Below are 16,267 nucleotides of genomic sequence, written 5' to 3'. Positions count from 1 at the left end.
CAATTAGTGCTCATTACTGCTTGTTAAGTGCTGTTAATGCTGATTGGCTTAAGCCAATTAAGTTGTGCGCATTGCTTCTGAATACGCTCAGATTCTGGCGCGGATCTCTAGACACGCTATATAGAATCCGGGGGTCAGTGTTGAAAGCTGAGCAGGCAAGTTATAGAATAAAGTCAGTGGCACGTGTAGCTTAATATAATGAACTGATGTTAACTAGCAGAAATTGGCACTAGTGTTAATTGGCACAAACAAGGAGCAATTAGATCTTACCTGCTAATTTGCTTTCCTTTAGTCCCTCCGGACCAGCAAAGTAAGACAGAGGAGAGACTACAGGGCTCACCTCCTTCCACCTGCAGGAGACTGAGATTACTGAATCTAGATGGCCAGGGCTCTTATTGGCTCAGTAGAGTCAGAGCTCTCAGTCTCCACCTGCTAGAAGGAATGCATAACCCATCAGTCAGATCCTGGGTCAGTCCAGAGGGACGCTAAGGAATTAGCAGTTACACAACTGTCCTTAGTAGCTATTCTATAATATGTGTGTGCAAAATCCATAGTTTGCAACTGCAAGGAGGGTGTGGACTGGGGAGGGGCAGGGACGTGTTCAGGACTTGTGTGCACATGCAGATATACACCTGTCTACAGTTATGTGTGAGAACTTATATCAGCCTTTCGGATAAATTAAATGCTTGCACCTAAAAAAGTGCCTAGATGCGGATTTACACTAGAATTCTATAATGGCAGTTCTGTGAGGAAATGCCATTATGACTATTAGCGCCCAAACGTTTGGTCCTTAACTTTAGGGAACCTTTCTTAAATTTACCCCTAAACTACCCTATGCATTACCAGTAACTAGGTCCCGTTACATAAAATGAGAAATCTGGTAAAATAACATACATCAAACACGTTGAACACATGATAAAGCAATAGCACACAGTACCTGTTAGGGGTAAGTTTGTACCTGAGGCAGTCGAGGGTTAACAGACTTACCCTAAGGTCACAAGAAAATTGGTGTGATTTGATTCCCAGCTGGTCATCCCAAGTTTTAGCTAAGTGCTAAACAAAAATTTCATATTTTATCCATCTTTTCTATTTCTACATAAAAGTGTACAAGAATTTTGAAACTGTAGAAACTTAAGAGTTGTTTTACAGATAAATTATGGAATGAATTGTGTTTTCTTTGACCCAAAGAAACTGCAGGAATTTCTTTTAAGGAGGGTGAAAGAAATGCTTCCTTGAATGTGCCCACTTGTTAATATGCTGTTTAAACTGGCTGCGAATGTTTGTTTTTTCTTGCTCTATAATTGATTTAAATTAATTATAATGTATTTTCCTTAGTTAATTTCTTGAATCTTGGTTCAGCTATTTGTGGACTAAGTTTGAGGGTATTTTTCCTTAATTTTTAAGTTTTAGGAATGTTGTATTACTGATTTTGCTAAGCATTTGTTTGTTTTATGAATGTAATATTAAATCTATAAATAAAAAAAATATGGAATGCAGATTTGGCAAAAAAGGTAGTACATTTTTTCTTACAAAAATTAATTACAAGTACAAATTGAAATTGTCAGACTAGCAAATTCATTCATGTGCTTATTTTTCAAGCATCACTAATTACACTTCATCTTGGATTATTTAACACTGCTGAGCATCACTCAGGCATAAAATAGTATTTCCACTGGTGATTAACAGATAATGATTTGACATCTATGACATGTGGCTAGATAAAAATAATTGCAGCCACCTAACAAAACAGATTACCTTGGTTATTCTAATTACATTTGGCCTTATGCATATGGGGATTTTTTCAATAAATCTTTACTTTAACAACTGTCTCTCTTAACTGGGAATCTAATTATGGAATTGGGAAGTGTATAATCCATTTTTGTGTTATATTGTAAATCACACCAGGTCTTATCTGAGGGAATGTGATTTATGAAGCAGGCAAAAAATATACACCTTGATGCAATGCCTTGTTTTCAGAACTAGAAACTAACAGTGCTTCGATTTCACTGTGCACTAGGTCTTCTACTCGAGGGATAAAAAAAATCGGAATTTCTGACACGAGATAATTTTCTAAAGAGGAAATTACATACTGAAAGAAGTTGAATTAATCAATTAAATTTATTGATTAGCTATTTTCTGGCATGCAAGTCTCTATGGTGTAATGACATGAACTGGGCAATAGTGGCTTAATATGACCCTTATTGCTGCTTTTCAGATGCTTTAAAAGTAGGTGGAGGAAGAGAATACACTCTGCAAAGTTTGAATGGAATTGTGTTCACTTACTGTGTATATGTTTTATTAATATGATGTATTATGGAGAAATTAGATATTACCTGATCATTTTTCCCCATTAGTTCTTCCCACTATTCCAGAACCTGTGGCATAGTTGTGTCCATCAACCAGCAGGTGGAGATGTCTTGGCATCCAGTCCCTCAGTATTTATGTAGACAAGCAGTAAGGAGAAACTCAGAATACACACAACAACCTTAAACGATTTGCTAACCTAAACACCAACCAGATGAACAAACATGTGGACCTCATCTCTGGAAAACTTGTAAAGAACAAGAGATATGCAGGAAGCACCATGCAAGGTGACAGCTGTTATTTGACCCATCACTTCTCACTCTGGAATAGTGATAAGGACTACTAGAAAGAAAATCCATCAGATAAGACCTAATTTCTCCTTTCATTACGTAGCTTCCCACTATTCCAGAACTGTGGGATGTTCAAAAGCAATCCCTACAGTGGGTGGGATCCTGAGGAACAAAGCCCTGAAACTGTCCTCCGAACGTACCACAACGACCACCCTGTAGTGCTTGGCAAAGGAATGCAGCACTGACCATGTCGCTGCCTTGCAAATACCTGCATGGAGACAGTAAAAGTAGTCCCTGCCCAGGATATCACTGTATGCCTCCTAGAATAAGCCTACAAGGCCTGAGTAGCTTGCTTCTCCGCAACAAATAAGCTGATGCAATGGCTGAAAGAGACTATCTAGCAACTGTGAGCTTGGAAGCCATAAGGCCAAGTCTCTGTTTACCAAAATACACAAAGTCTGTCCAATATGCGAAACTTCTGTGACTTCCAGATATATTAATGAGGGCTCTATACATATCAAAAAGCTTCAAGGAAGAATACTAAGCCTCTTCGTCCTCTCTGCAAAAGGATAGAAGCGCCACAAATTCCTGGGCGACAACCACCACTGCATACTTTGTTTGGCAACCAGCATCTAAGGAAGATGAAAGTCATACTTCTATAACATCAGAGACCAGCAGCTGAGAACAGATTCCTGTAATGGTCGCAAAATGAGCCCTTGCCCATGGCATCACTTCCATCACGGTCGTCATTGACCCCAGACCCTGGACCTGCCTTGACTGAGAAGATGAATCTGTTGAACCAGCTTTGGCCTCCTGTGCTCAGTGAGGAAGATCCTCTCCCGTGTTGTGTTGAATAGAAAGCCCAGATACTCCAGCGTCTACGATCGAGTTAGTCTGCTCTTCTTGAAATTGATCAAACCCAATGACTGCAGAAGCCAGACAACTTGTCTGTCGCCACCACACAGTCTGACTAGGACAATGCACAAATGAGCCAGACCCGATTCTCTGGTGCCAAAGGAAGACTGTCACCACCACCATAACCTTCATAAACATTCTTGAACACATGGCAAGACTGAAGGACAAGGCCCTGAACTGAAAGTTACAGCCCAGCACTGCACAACATAAACTTCTGATGTGGTGACCATATAGGTATATGCAAGTATGCTTCCTTGAGATCAAGGGCTGAGAGAAAGTCTCCTGCTTGAACCGAGGCTATGACTGCTCTTAGTGTCTTCATGTGAAAGTGGGACACAGAGAGGTAGCGGTGACCTTTGAGATCTACGACCGGACAAAAGGTGCCTTCCTTCTTTGGGACAATAAAGTAGACCTGCCTTGTCCCTGTTCAGCCTGGGGAACTGCAACAATGACTAAGAGCGCCAGCAAGGAAATCTACAGTGGCCTGAATCTCGACTGCCTTGGCTTCCTTTCAACAGAGAGAATGCAAGGAGTGACTGGACAGAAGAACTCTAAACTTGTAACCTTCTGTAAGAATATCCAGAATCCACTGGTCTGACTGATTTTGGCTGACTCCTCCTGAAATTCCTGAAGGCAACCTCCTACCAGAGGAAGAGAAGAGTGGACCAGCCTCATATCATTGTGAAGCTCTGGAGGCACTGGGCCGAGAGGAGGAATTTCCTGTCTGCACGAAAGAAGATTGGCATGCCTGAAAGTGGGACTTCTGACCATCGGGCCGGTCTCGTCTGCTGTCTTGAAAATCGAGAGCCTCCTAAAAACAGAGGTTTTCAGCTTATTCTCCAGTAACCGTGTGTTGTTGACGAGTCCCAGGAGAAACATGGTCACAAACAGTTTTGCCTCCACTCTGCCACTACCCACAAACATCCCAAGGTACACCTCTTCCATTGACATTAGTTTCACTTACTCTCCAGCATGGAAGCTGCAGGGTGAAATCATAAAGCTTGCAACAGCTAATGTATACTCTTCTCCCCTCCCTGGTCCATCTAGACCAGTATCCTGCTTCCAGCAGCGGCCAATCCAGGTCACAAATACCTGGCAGCAACATTGTATGCTATCCCAGGGCAAGCAGTGGCTTCCCCTTGTCCATCTCAATAACAGACTATGGTCTAACTCCAGGACCTTGTCCAAATCTTTTTTTAAACCCAGTTACAAAACCACCATTAACACATCCTCCGGCAGCAAGTTCCAGAACTTAATTCTTCAAGTGAAAAAATATTTCTTCCAATTAGTTTTAAAGTATTTCCATTTAATTTTATAAGAGTGTCCCCTGGTTATTGTACTTTTTGAAAGAAAGAGTGAAAAGTCAATTCACTTTTACCCATTCTACACTACTCAAGATTTTGTAGACCACAATTATATGCCTCCTCAGCAGTTTCTTCTCTAAGCTGAAGAGCTCTATCCTCTTTAGCCTAGGAGTAGCCTAGTGGTTACTGCAGTGGACTTTGATCCTGGGGAACTGAGTTCAATTCCCACTGCAGCTCCTTGTGACTCTGGGCAAGTCACTTAACCCTCCATCGCTCCTGGTACAAAATAAGTACCTGAATATATGCAAACCGCTTTGAATGTAGTTGCAAAAACCTCAGCAAGGCGATATATCAAGTCCCATTTCCCTTTCCCTCATATTGGAGGAGTTCCATCCCTTTATCATTTTGGTTGCTCTTTTGAGCTTTTTCTAATTCCATATTTTTTTGAGATATGGCAACCAGAACTGAAAACAATACTCAAGGTGAGGTCACACCATGGAGCAATACAGAGGCATTATAATATTCTTGGTCTTATACTACTACAAATCATTTCTATAGCGCTACCAGTCGTACTCAGCGCTTCACAATTGAACATGAAGAAGAGACAGTCCCTGCTCAAGAGAGCTTACAATCTAATTCAGGACAGACAGGACAAATAAGGGATAAGGGTAGGACAGACAGGACACATAGGGATAAGGGACTATTGAAGAGAGGAAGACAAGATAAAGGTTACGTTATGTTAGATAAACATTAGAGACACGGATGCATTCCTATGGGCGTCTCTAACGTTTAGCACATGCCCAATTTTAGCACGCGCCAAACATGCAAGTGCGCCTTAGTAAAAGACCCCCTTAATTTGCCCATACTGAAAAATAATCCTTTTTCCAATGCCATATTCTTCTTGTCGTTTATACCCACTCCTTTCACCATGGTGTTCACATCCTCTTGACCTACCAGAATACCCTGTGCATATAGAATAGGAGTGGCTAAAAAAATAATTCCTATCATGAAAAAAAATCTACATCTCTGAGCCTGCCCAAATACTTAGGGCTAGGTGAGATAGGGGTCAAGCCTTTTAGTGAGTAGTTGCAAATCTTGAGTAGGAAGCTAGGGTACCACCCAAAGAGGTATCTCCCTCATCTGTTGTTGCTCTATTCTGATCCAGTTCTTTGGCGTGCAGCTCAACCATATGCCAATATTCTGAACTCTGCTGCTCCATAATAAATGAGAAAATTTGGTACCTCCAAGCTTCCCTTAGACTGAAAGAGCACCCCTCTCTGTCCCGAGGGGGGTTCTTTTTCCAGTTATAAGTGAAAAGTTATCATCCCTTCCCTAATAATTCCTAGGATCCTGTTTCCTTTTTTGGCCGCCGCCACCACCACTACCACACACTGGGCAGAAGATTTCAGTATACTGTTTACAATGACACCTAGATCTTTTTCTCGAGTGCTAAGGTGGACCCTAGGATCAGGTAACTATGATTTGGGTTATTCGCCCCAATATGCATCACTTTGCATTCGTCCACATTAAATTTCATCTGCCATTTGGATGCCCAGTCTTCCAATTTCCTAAGGTCTTCCTACAATTTTTCACAATCCGCATGTGTTTTGACAACTTTGAATAGTTTTGCGTCATCTGCAAAATTTAATCACCTCACTCGTCGTTCCGATTTCCAGATCATTTATTAGTATGTTAAAACAGCACCAGTCCCAGTACAGATACCTGCGGCACTCTGCTATTCACCCTCCTCCATTACGAAAAATTGCCATCTAACCCTGTCCACTTCTCGACTCCAGAGCAGCCGGGATGTTCGGCTCCACCCATCCCTTGAGGGAAGAGGAGGGGAGGGGTGAAACTGCAGCAGAGCAGAACAGAGAATAATTTCTGGACTCGCTAATACAGCCCTTCTCCTGCTGCTCTTCCCCGCCCCTGGTTCCACAGTTCCATTTTATCAATTAAGCCCTGCGCACGTGAGAAACTAGTAGAACAGCTTTTTGCTCACTTGCAAACCGCACACAGTCCAATACTGCTTCAAAAATGAAGTTTCTCTACAAATTCCTTCAGAGCACTATGGCAGCAAGCTTCTTATCCATCTCTTAGACGTAGCAGGAGTTCAGCAACAGCTCACCCAGGCTCACTGTGGTACTCATTTTAATTCAGGTCTTCCCACAGGGCAGGCGGAATGCGATAAACAGGGTATGCACGGCAGGTTGGGGGGATGCCAGAACTGCCATGCTTACCTATTACACTGCACTCCATTGGCTGCTGCCACCGCACACTACAGCCCTCCCGTGACCTACCTTGAAGGTCAGGGCCCACCCAGGTGATGTAGTGGCCTCTGCGGCTACGGGGACAGGAAAGAATCCCACTTTTTCCTGCCAGCTGATGCTGCTCTGGCCGTCTTCCCAAACCTGTTCTAGTGACTTGACACCTAATCAAGTTTCCAGGATATCCACAATGAATACAACAACAACAAAAGATGTTTGCATAAACAAAACTCATTTATACAAAATTTGTCATATATATTCATTATAGACATCCTGAAAATCCAACCAACTGTAGGATCACCAGGACAGGATTATAATGCCCTGGTTTAACCTCTAACAGCTATATTAATTGGTCACACTACCAAACTGCATAGTCACCATGCCTTTCAAACTACCAACAGGCTCCCCACCAATGCACATCCAGTTAGCTCTTCTCTGGCTCTCCCCTCTCCTCTCCTTTCTTACCCCTTCCAACCACTGCTCCTCCTGCCCTCCCCACATCTAACTGCCATTACAGTCATTTCTCTATATCCTCCCCAGTCGCCTCTCATAAGTTCCTCCCTCCCCTAGTTTATATCAGTTGTTCATCTGTCCCTCCCCCCACATCATACTGCTACATCACTTCTTGGGCTCCTGCAATTGCTTCTATAGAAAAGGTACAGAACTAGCGGCCTTTAGCTGGAAGGGACTGGTTCATAATAGACGTTCCAAAGCAGCCATCTACCTCCCATAATCTTTAATGCTCTTTTCCTGTAGGCTTCCCTAATGCAGCCAGAGCGCCAACATATGCAACTTCCCACTACACTGACATCTTTTACCTAAAATCTTTTCCTGCAGGCAACACAAAACTTAAGATAGCAATTCACACACAACACAGGAAAGGGTGTGGAAATACTTTTGCTGGCTTGATTTAGTATCATAGCAATGTTATTTTAATGTGTGCTTATTAGATGTTTCATTAGTATTATGCTGATATTGTTATATCTCTGTTATTTTAATTTCAGTGCTGTTCAATGCGTATATTTTGGATCCTGTTTCATGGTAGTCCTGTAATTAGGTTTCAATTTGCTGTTTTCAAGTTTACCTCATTTATTGTATTTATGTTTATACTTGGTCATTTTACTATTGTTATGCTGTTAACAAAATTGTAAGTTTTATGTTAAACTGTACACCACCTGCTGTATACCACCTTGGGTGAATCTCTTCATAAAGGTGGTTAATAAATCCAAATAAATACTAGTAATCTGTAATATCTGTATATGCTTTTTAAGTCTACATAAAATATTTGTACTTCATCTTGTACTGGACAAAGCAAAATATGAACACCAATCATTTTTTTTATTTAATATGGAAAAATAAAACATTTTAGATACATGAATACACTTAAAAATGGATACTACTTCCCCTTTAAAATCAGCCCCATGGTAGTGTAAAAATAACCCTCAACAACATGAGCAGGAAGCACTACACTAATCAACTACAGGGTACCAACAAGCGCCATAGCAACTAACACTGTCACCATGGTGGCTGGTATCCTTGGAAACCAACAGGTTAACAAAAACAATAGATCTCCAAGCAATTTTCCCCATTTTCCACTGCTTTACTCATAGCAAGTTTCCTCGAGTCCCGAGTGATAGCGAGCGGTAATTGTCCTCAGCCTCCATTAGCGTCATTGCTATCAGCTCAAAAACAGATGAGCTGCAGTACAGCTAATTATCTTGTGCTTGAGTGGTTTCAGTGTATTGTAAATAGTACGGCTCATTAAATGTACTCAGTCTTGTATTCTTTCTAGATGTTATCTTCATTTTATTTAAGGCATGCTCATTAGCCCATGCAAATCTAAATCTTAATCTAAGAACACAGATGTAGAACAGAGATAAACCTAAAGAAAACAGATGCTTGAGAACTCTATTTGGGAGTAGATGTTACAAGATGGATGGTACTTGCTTGAAAGAATTAGTGTTGTGCAAATCCTTTATGCAGGCACCAGGAGTTTTAATTCCCACATACAGTTTGAATGTTTGTGTGTCTGGTGATTGTGGACAAACAACAACCAATAATCTGGTCTAGGAGTACCCTAAGCATCTTGGAAAGGGATGGGTTCACCCAACCAACTCACTACCGAAACATTGGACGGGATAAGGTCTGTCACATCCAGCAGCTGACTGCTCAGATGTCTCCTCTTCTGGCATATGGTTAGAGATCAACTGATCTCTCGAGTTAGATTGTTTCCTTGTGTCATATTGCACAGGATTTCTGGTGCAATATTACTAATACCCAAGAGGCACAAACAATGAGATTTCTATGAGCTAACCATAGGACAACAGCACGATTCTGCCATTATAATTACACTTGGATTACTAGAAACAGACGCCCACAAAACTGCAGTATTTAAGCAAGCTCTGGACAGAAGATGTGTATGAGGCAGATCCTGAGCAGTTATGTTTCTTTTTTTTTTTTATTAATTTTCAATTAATTACATAGAGATGATATTACATCAAAATGTTTAGGAATTCACAATATTTTGCTTAACTCAATAAGCTAAAGCAAAAATAAAAATGAAGAAAAAATACAAATATATTTTGTCCACAATAGAAGGATCCAAGAATAGGAAATAAATCCTGAGGGGAGATATGATAGAAGTGTATAAAATAATGAGTGGAATGGATCGGGTGGATGTGAAGCGACTGTTCACGCTATCCAAAAATACTAGGACTAGAGGGCATGAGTTGAAGCTACAGTGTGGTAAATTTAAAACGAATCCGAGAAAATTTTTCTTCACCCAACGTGTAATTAGACTCTGGAATTCATTGCCGGAGAACGTGGTACGGGCGGTTAGCTTGACGGAGTTTAAAAAGGGGTTAGATAGATTCCTAAAGGACAAGTCCATAGACCGCTATTAAATGGACTTGGAAAAATTCCGCATTTTTAGGTATAACTTGTCTGGAATGTTTTTACGTTTGGGGAGCGTGCCAGGTGCCCTTGACCTGGATTGGCCACTGTCGGTGACAGGATGCTGGGCTAGATGGACCTTTGGTCTTTCCCAGTATGGCACTACTTATGTACTTATGTACTTATGTAGAATTATATCATAATTCAAACTGACCAGAAGGATTTTAGGATCATGCAGACTAGACAGCACATTAACTGGAAGAAACCATTTCAGGGGTAACCCTCACATTCTCTCTAGCAGTAATAAATTCTTGTAATCTTTTAGGACAGGAAAAAAGGTAATTAACTCCATGCAGAGAAATCATGCATTTACAAGGAAATTTAATAACAAAAGTTTCCCCAAGTGAAAGAATTTTTGGTTTAAAAACCATCAATTCCTTCCTCCTGGCTTGAGTCTCTCTAGCTAGATCTGGGAAAATCTGAATTTTAGCTCCCATAAAGATGGCATTCAATTTTCGGAAATAAGTACGCAATACCAAATTTTTATCCGACTCCAGTGCAAAGGTAACAAGCAATGTAGCTCGATCTGAAATTTCAGATCTTTCAAGAAAATCAGTTTAAATTTCAATTCCTGCGGAGGTTCTGGTGTTCCATTTGTTGGACAAGTAATTTTTTTGAGATATTGTGTTCGAGTCACTAAAGGGTGACTTTCTATCGAGATATCTAGAATCTCCAGGAAACATTTTTTTTTAAAGTTCAATGGCTGTAATGAATGAAGAAAATGGAAAATTCAAAAACCTTAAGTTATTCCTTCTTAGCTGATTTTCAGTATATTCCAATTTGCGTGCCTGGGCTTTATTTCTGAGCAGTTATGTTTCATGAAGATCAGAACTACTCCACCCAGATTTTGTCATAAAGTCAAATTTAATCTCCCACAATAGCATGTCATAGCTTAAATGCAGACCTATAACTAAAGCAATGATGTTCTTTTCACAGTCCTCCCTCCCCCTCAAAAAAAACAGGTCTTCACTGCACATTTTGACCATGTACACAACATATTACATTTGTATCCCACATTTTCCCACTGATTGCAGGCTCAAAGTGGCTTACATAAAACTGTAGTAAAGCTACAGTGCAAGAAGTACAATTATGCAAATTGAGAGTAAGATAGGAAATAACAATTAAACAGCAATAAGTAAAAGATAATAACGTGTAACTAGTGTCCTTGTAATATTATTTTATTAGACCTAGTCCATTACCATTATAATTGCCTCCTCTTCACAGCAAAATCTAGATTTGTTGTTAGTAGGAGTATAGCGAAAGGGGAGAAGGAGGAACCAGATAAGTGTTTTGTTTTACTTTTATTCTGCTCAGACAGTTTTTATAGGAATTCTTAGCCCAGTCCTCAAGGCTCACCCAGCCAGACATCTACTATAATAAAACTCACCCTCAACGTTCTGAAGTCACTCAGTCACTCCCTGAAGGGTTCATGGATTCATGGTGGTGAAGCCACAACACTGACCAGGTCTCTCTGCCCCGCCCTCGCATGACGGACCAATCAGAAAAAACACCCTCAACATTCTGAAACACAAAGGACCATCACAACACCGTTCCCAGGCAACACTAGGCAACATAAGACGGACCAATCAGAGGAAACTACGTGACAATAAGGGAGGAGCATTCCCCAGCAGAATGGCTCATTATCTGTGCAGCACGGAGAGCACAGAACCACCGCTGGAACGAGAGAAGAATATTCCTGCTGCGGGTATGTGCAAAAATAGACCGGGGGGGTGGGGGGGAGAAGTTTTTAAATGCCTAATGCCAGTACTGAAGAGTGCCAGAGGGCCCATAGCAAAAACTATATTTGGGATCGCTTGACATGGAGTCAGAGGACCCGGAAAACAACGTGCCCGTCACCATCTGGGACGTGGGCGAACAGGACAAGCTGCGGCCCAGCTGGAAGGATTACCCGCGACCCAGCCAGCAGCAAACTGCAACCAAGGAAGGGGGAGGAGTAGGGAAACACACTTACTCCTTCCCTGCCTAGGAATCGCTGGAGACTGGCTGCCAAACTAAAGAAACAACCGCACACCGACGCACCACCTCCATCATTCAAAAGGCATCCACTCTTTCTTCAACAGAAATGCAAACTAATAATACAAAACAAAGAATACCTGTTTTCTCACGCAGCTACCTTCCCCACCCCCTTCCTCTTTTGCCAAAGCGGCCGTGCCCAACCATCCCCAACCTCAGGCAAGCCGTCTCCCACCTCGGGGATTCCCCGAGCACCCGGAAAAAGACGGCGCAGCTTCCCGCAGCGCGTGTTCCAGCATTCCCCTGCAGCCGGCCTGAAATGGACCGAACATACCGGATCACCACCCGATGGCCCGAGACCGTGCTCCTCTCCCTTCCGCCAACTTAAAACAACCATCCCCGTCCTCAGGCAAGCCATCTCCCACCTCCAGGATGCCCAGAACCCCAGCCCAATGGAAAAAGACGGCGCTGCTTCCCACAGCACATTTCTCTTCCAGTGTTCCCCTACAGCAGCCCTGAAATGGCCAAAAAATACCGACAGACCAAGAACGTGCTCCTCTACCTTCCGCCCATCTAAAAAAACACTGCTGCCTCAGCACAACACAAAATAAAAAAACGGAAAAAACAAACAATCCACCACTCAGCAAAGGCTGACCCCCCTACAATCACATTTACATTTCACCAACAGAAAGACCCCCCTCCACAAACCTCCTTGACAGACAAAACCACACACACACACACAATACAACAGACACACACCCTCAAAGCCACACACCAATCCATCCCACTTTGCCAGCATAGCACAGCACATCCCCCAGCCCCCCAAGCAAAAAAACAAAACAAAAAAAAAAAAACGACACACACATCAACAACCTGCACACACACCCCACCCTCACACACAATAACTCTGTGACACACACACAAAAAAAAAAAACCCACATGCTAGCGCCCGTTTCATTGGTTTCAGAAACGGGCCTTTTTTACTAGTAAGTACATAAGTATTGCCACACTAGGACAGACCAAAGGTCCATCAAGCCCAGCATCCTGTTTCCAACAGTGGCCAATCCAGGTCACAAATACCTGGCAAGATCCCAAAAAGTTCAATACATTTTATGCTGCTTATCCCAGAAATAAGTGGATTTTCCCCAAGTTAATTTAATAATGGCCTATGGACTTTTCCTTTAGGAAGCCGTCCAGACCTTTTTTAAACCACGCTAAGCTAACAGACTTTACCACATTCTCTGGCAACAAATTCCAGAGTTTAATTACACGTTCAGTGAAGAAACATTTTCTCCGATTCATATTAAATTTACTACTTTGTAGGTTCATCGCATGCCCCCTAGTCCTAGTATTTTTGGAAAGAGTAAAACAATTCAGGTCTACCCATTCCACTCCACTCATTATTTTATAGACCTGTAACATTTCTCCCCTCAGCCGTCTTTTCTGGTTTTGTACACAATGGAAGCAGTGTATGCACATTACACTATGGATAGCCTAAACATCTTGACTGTTTGGTGTGTCCCAAGGACTGGGTTCAGAACTGCTGTTTCAGCTAAAGCGAGTCCTTGGTTAATGAGAACTAGAACAGAGGATTCAGCAAACAGATGTTTTTCCCTTCTCCTCCTCCATATTAAGCTGGTCTACAGAGAATCAGATTATCAGACAACTGAAGCAAACTCACATAACTGGCTTCAGAGCTGCTGAGTAGTGAAGGCACAGGTACTGTTACCAATTAAAAAAAACCCAACAATTTGAAAGATGAGGAAATTTAGGACTGGCCTGGTGCTTCCTACCATGTGCAGGAACCAGATGTTGATTCCTTGCTCATATTCAGCTCTCCAGCTTGGCTGGGACTGGGGGGGGGGGGGGTGGGGAGGAATACTTTGGAGACATCCTTTACAGCCTCTGAAGAACAAGCATCAGCCATTATACAATGGTAAGACCTAGTGCTTGAGCTTAGGGCCCATGACTACGAATTCCAGAAAAGGTCTTGGTGAAAAGTCTGCAGCAGAGGAATAGCACTGCAATGACTAAGCTAAAGTAATTTGAGAAGAAATAGCAAGTTTAAAAAAAAAAAAAAAAAAAAGGGAAATATCCCTGAGGAGGGATATCACAGCTCTGGTTACAATCAAGCAACAAAACCAAAAAGAAGCAGGTGGAATGTACCAGGTCAAAAAGAAACGTAACGTGAAATTCTGTTCAAATAGACTCTTATCCACTCACACTCACTATCAAATAGGAGGAAAAGACTTCAGTGACTGAATTGGCTTATGACAGTAATTCTATATATCTCATCAGTCACAGCTAAGTGCAATTACAAAAATGTATTAATATTATCACATACACAAAAAATTGTCCTCACTACTTCTATACAACTACTCAAACATACTCCATTCATACATCACTGATCAACCTTACATTAATTTAACATCAAGTATATTCAACGTATCTGCCAAGTTACCCATTCCTGGAGGGAGACTTTTTTTGGCCAGTCCTGATTTTAAACTTGCATCCCAAAGCAGTGTAGTATTTGTAGACCATGATTCTATCCATTGAAATCAGTGCTGAAGATTCCATAATGCACCAGGATGAAGTTGGCAGAAATCCAGGACCGGTCAAAAAGTCTCCTTCTGGAATGGGTAACTTGGCAGCTCTGCAAATGCTGTAAAATCATCATTTAAAATACAGACAATTTTGAAGAATTCCACTGTCAGTATCACAAACCGCATACACTGTATCCCTCTCGTTTTTAGACAGTAGTCTCCGATGGGATGATTTATTTTAAATGTTACAGCATTTGTTGAATATACTTGATGTTAATTCATGTAAGGTTGATCAGTGATGTATGAATGGTGAGAATGGAGCATGTTTGAGTAGTTGTATAGAAGTAGTGAGGACAATTAAAATGATGCTTTTAGAAAAAACTAAAGCTAGGCAAACATTAGGACAATTCTTGCAGTGCAAATGGAATCAATGCAGCTGGACATCCCAAATCCTACACAAGGAAGTACAAAAGCATGCAAGAAACAATCTGCAAATTTCGGCCTAAGCCCCAGACTTACTTTAATGTTTCATGCCGGTCTGGATGATGCTGTATCACCTTGGCTAATGCATCATATTCTGAAAGATAATGCGATCTATATTAGTCCTCCTCAGTCAACAGAGTAAAAAAAAAAAAAAGTTTTGCGTGTTCCAATCCCAAACATTAGCAGGATAATTTCAAGTTCATTTTCTTTCCTCTCTTTCTTATTCTGCAATGTCTTTCTGTTCCTGTTACATTTCCAGCTCTATAAGAATCAGGGATGGGATCCTGGCTCCATGAGCCTTCATTTATAGTCTCGTAAATGCAACATCCTAGTGGCAATTATATCTTTAGAGGTTTATGTTTACTGCCATCAATGGTAAATAAAAACAGTAATTTAAAATGCAAAAAAAAAAAAAAAAACTTAATTTGAAAATCTCTCCAAGAGGCATAACTGAAATCCCAATAAATTAATAATTCGTTAGTCATTGCAACAGCTGCCTGTGGAGAGGGGGAGGAGAAAGAGGCCAAGAGGGATGACTCCAGCCCCCACCCCCCCCCCACCCCCGCCCAAAATAACCATATCTGCTACCTAGGCAAATCAGGTAAAGTTGCCCAAAATGAGGCCATCAGCGTCTAGTTTTGATGGCTCTTTGGATTATTACAAAGAACTGTGGCAAAATGGGGGCCTGTTGCTGGACAAAAATATGGACTTCTAAGAAAGATCTGGAACAGCCTATCAGTAGAGGCAAAGGAAGCCAACATTAACAGAATTTAAATATGCTTGGGACTAGCAGAGATGGGTTGGGACAGGGTGAAGTTGTGTAAAAGATACTTTAGGGTAGCTGATTCAAATTACAAGAATCTCTAAGCTCACCTGCCCAACATGGTAGAGAACCAAGTGGTCCTCATCTGCCATTATCTACATATTTTTAAGACTCTTCTGCTACTGCTCTTAGCTGCAAGTTCATTTTCATTCTTTTTGATTAAAATTAACTTTTTAAGGATTTACATATTTTGCCATACACAGTGTGCACGTGGGAACTTTTCAGGTACGAATGACAGGCTACATCAGGCTCTCTCATTCTATATTTCACACAAGTAGAAGGTTCAGCAACAAACCTGGGGGGGGGGGGGGGGGAACGGACAAAAAATGACTTCAAGACCTGCTTCTAAATTGATGCTCACTGCAACCTTTGTTAAGCCACTTTGGGATCGATTCACTATAGTTTCTCATCT

General features: G+C 41.5%; 1 protein-coding gene across 4 annotated transcripts in view; it reads right to left on the bottom strand.

Moving 5' to 3' along the window:
* THOC7 (THO complex 7) overlaps positions 1-16,267 on the bottom strand; it is a 33,135-nt gene that overhangs the window by 9,780 nt on the left and 7,088 nt on the right. For all 4 annotated transcript variants that reach the window (XM_030207437.1, XM_030207439.1, XM_030207436.1 and 1 more), the window contains one exon: positions 15,069-15,126. In XM_030207437.1, coding sequence (XP_030063297.1) covers positions 15,069-15,126 — 58 coding nt within the window. The remainder of the gene's footprint in view (positions 1-15,068; positions 15,127-16,267) is intronic.

Source organism: Microcaecilia unicolor, chromosome 6, assembly GCF_901765095.1.
Source record: "Microcaecilia unicolor chromosome 6, aMicUni1.1, whole genome shotgun sequence".
NCBI classification, from domain to species: domain Eukaryota; kingdom Metazoa; phylum Chordata; class Amphibia; order Gymnophiona; family Siphonopidae; genus Microcaecilia; species Microcaecilia unicolor.
Note: the sequence above shows the minus strand (reverse complement) of the source record. Positions and strands in the feature narration are given on the sequence as shown.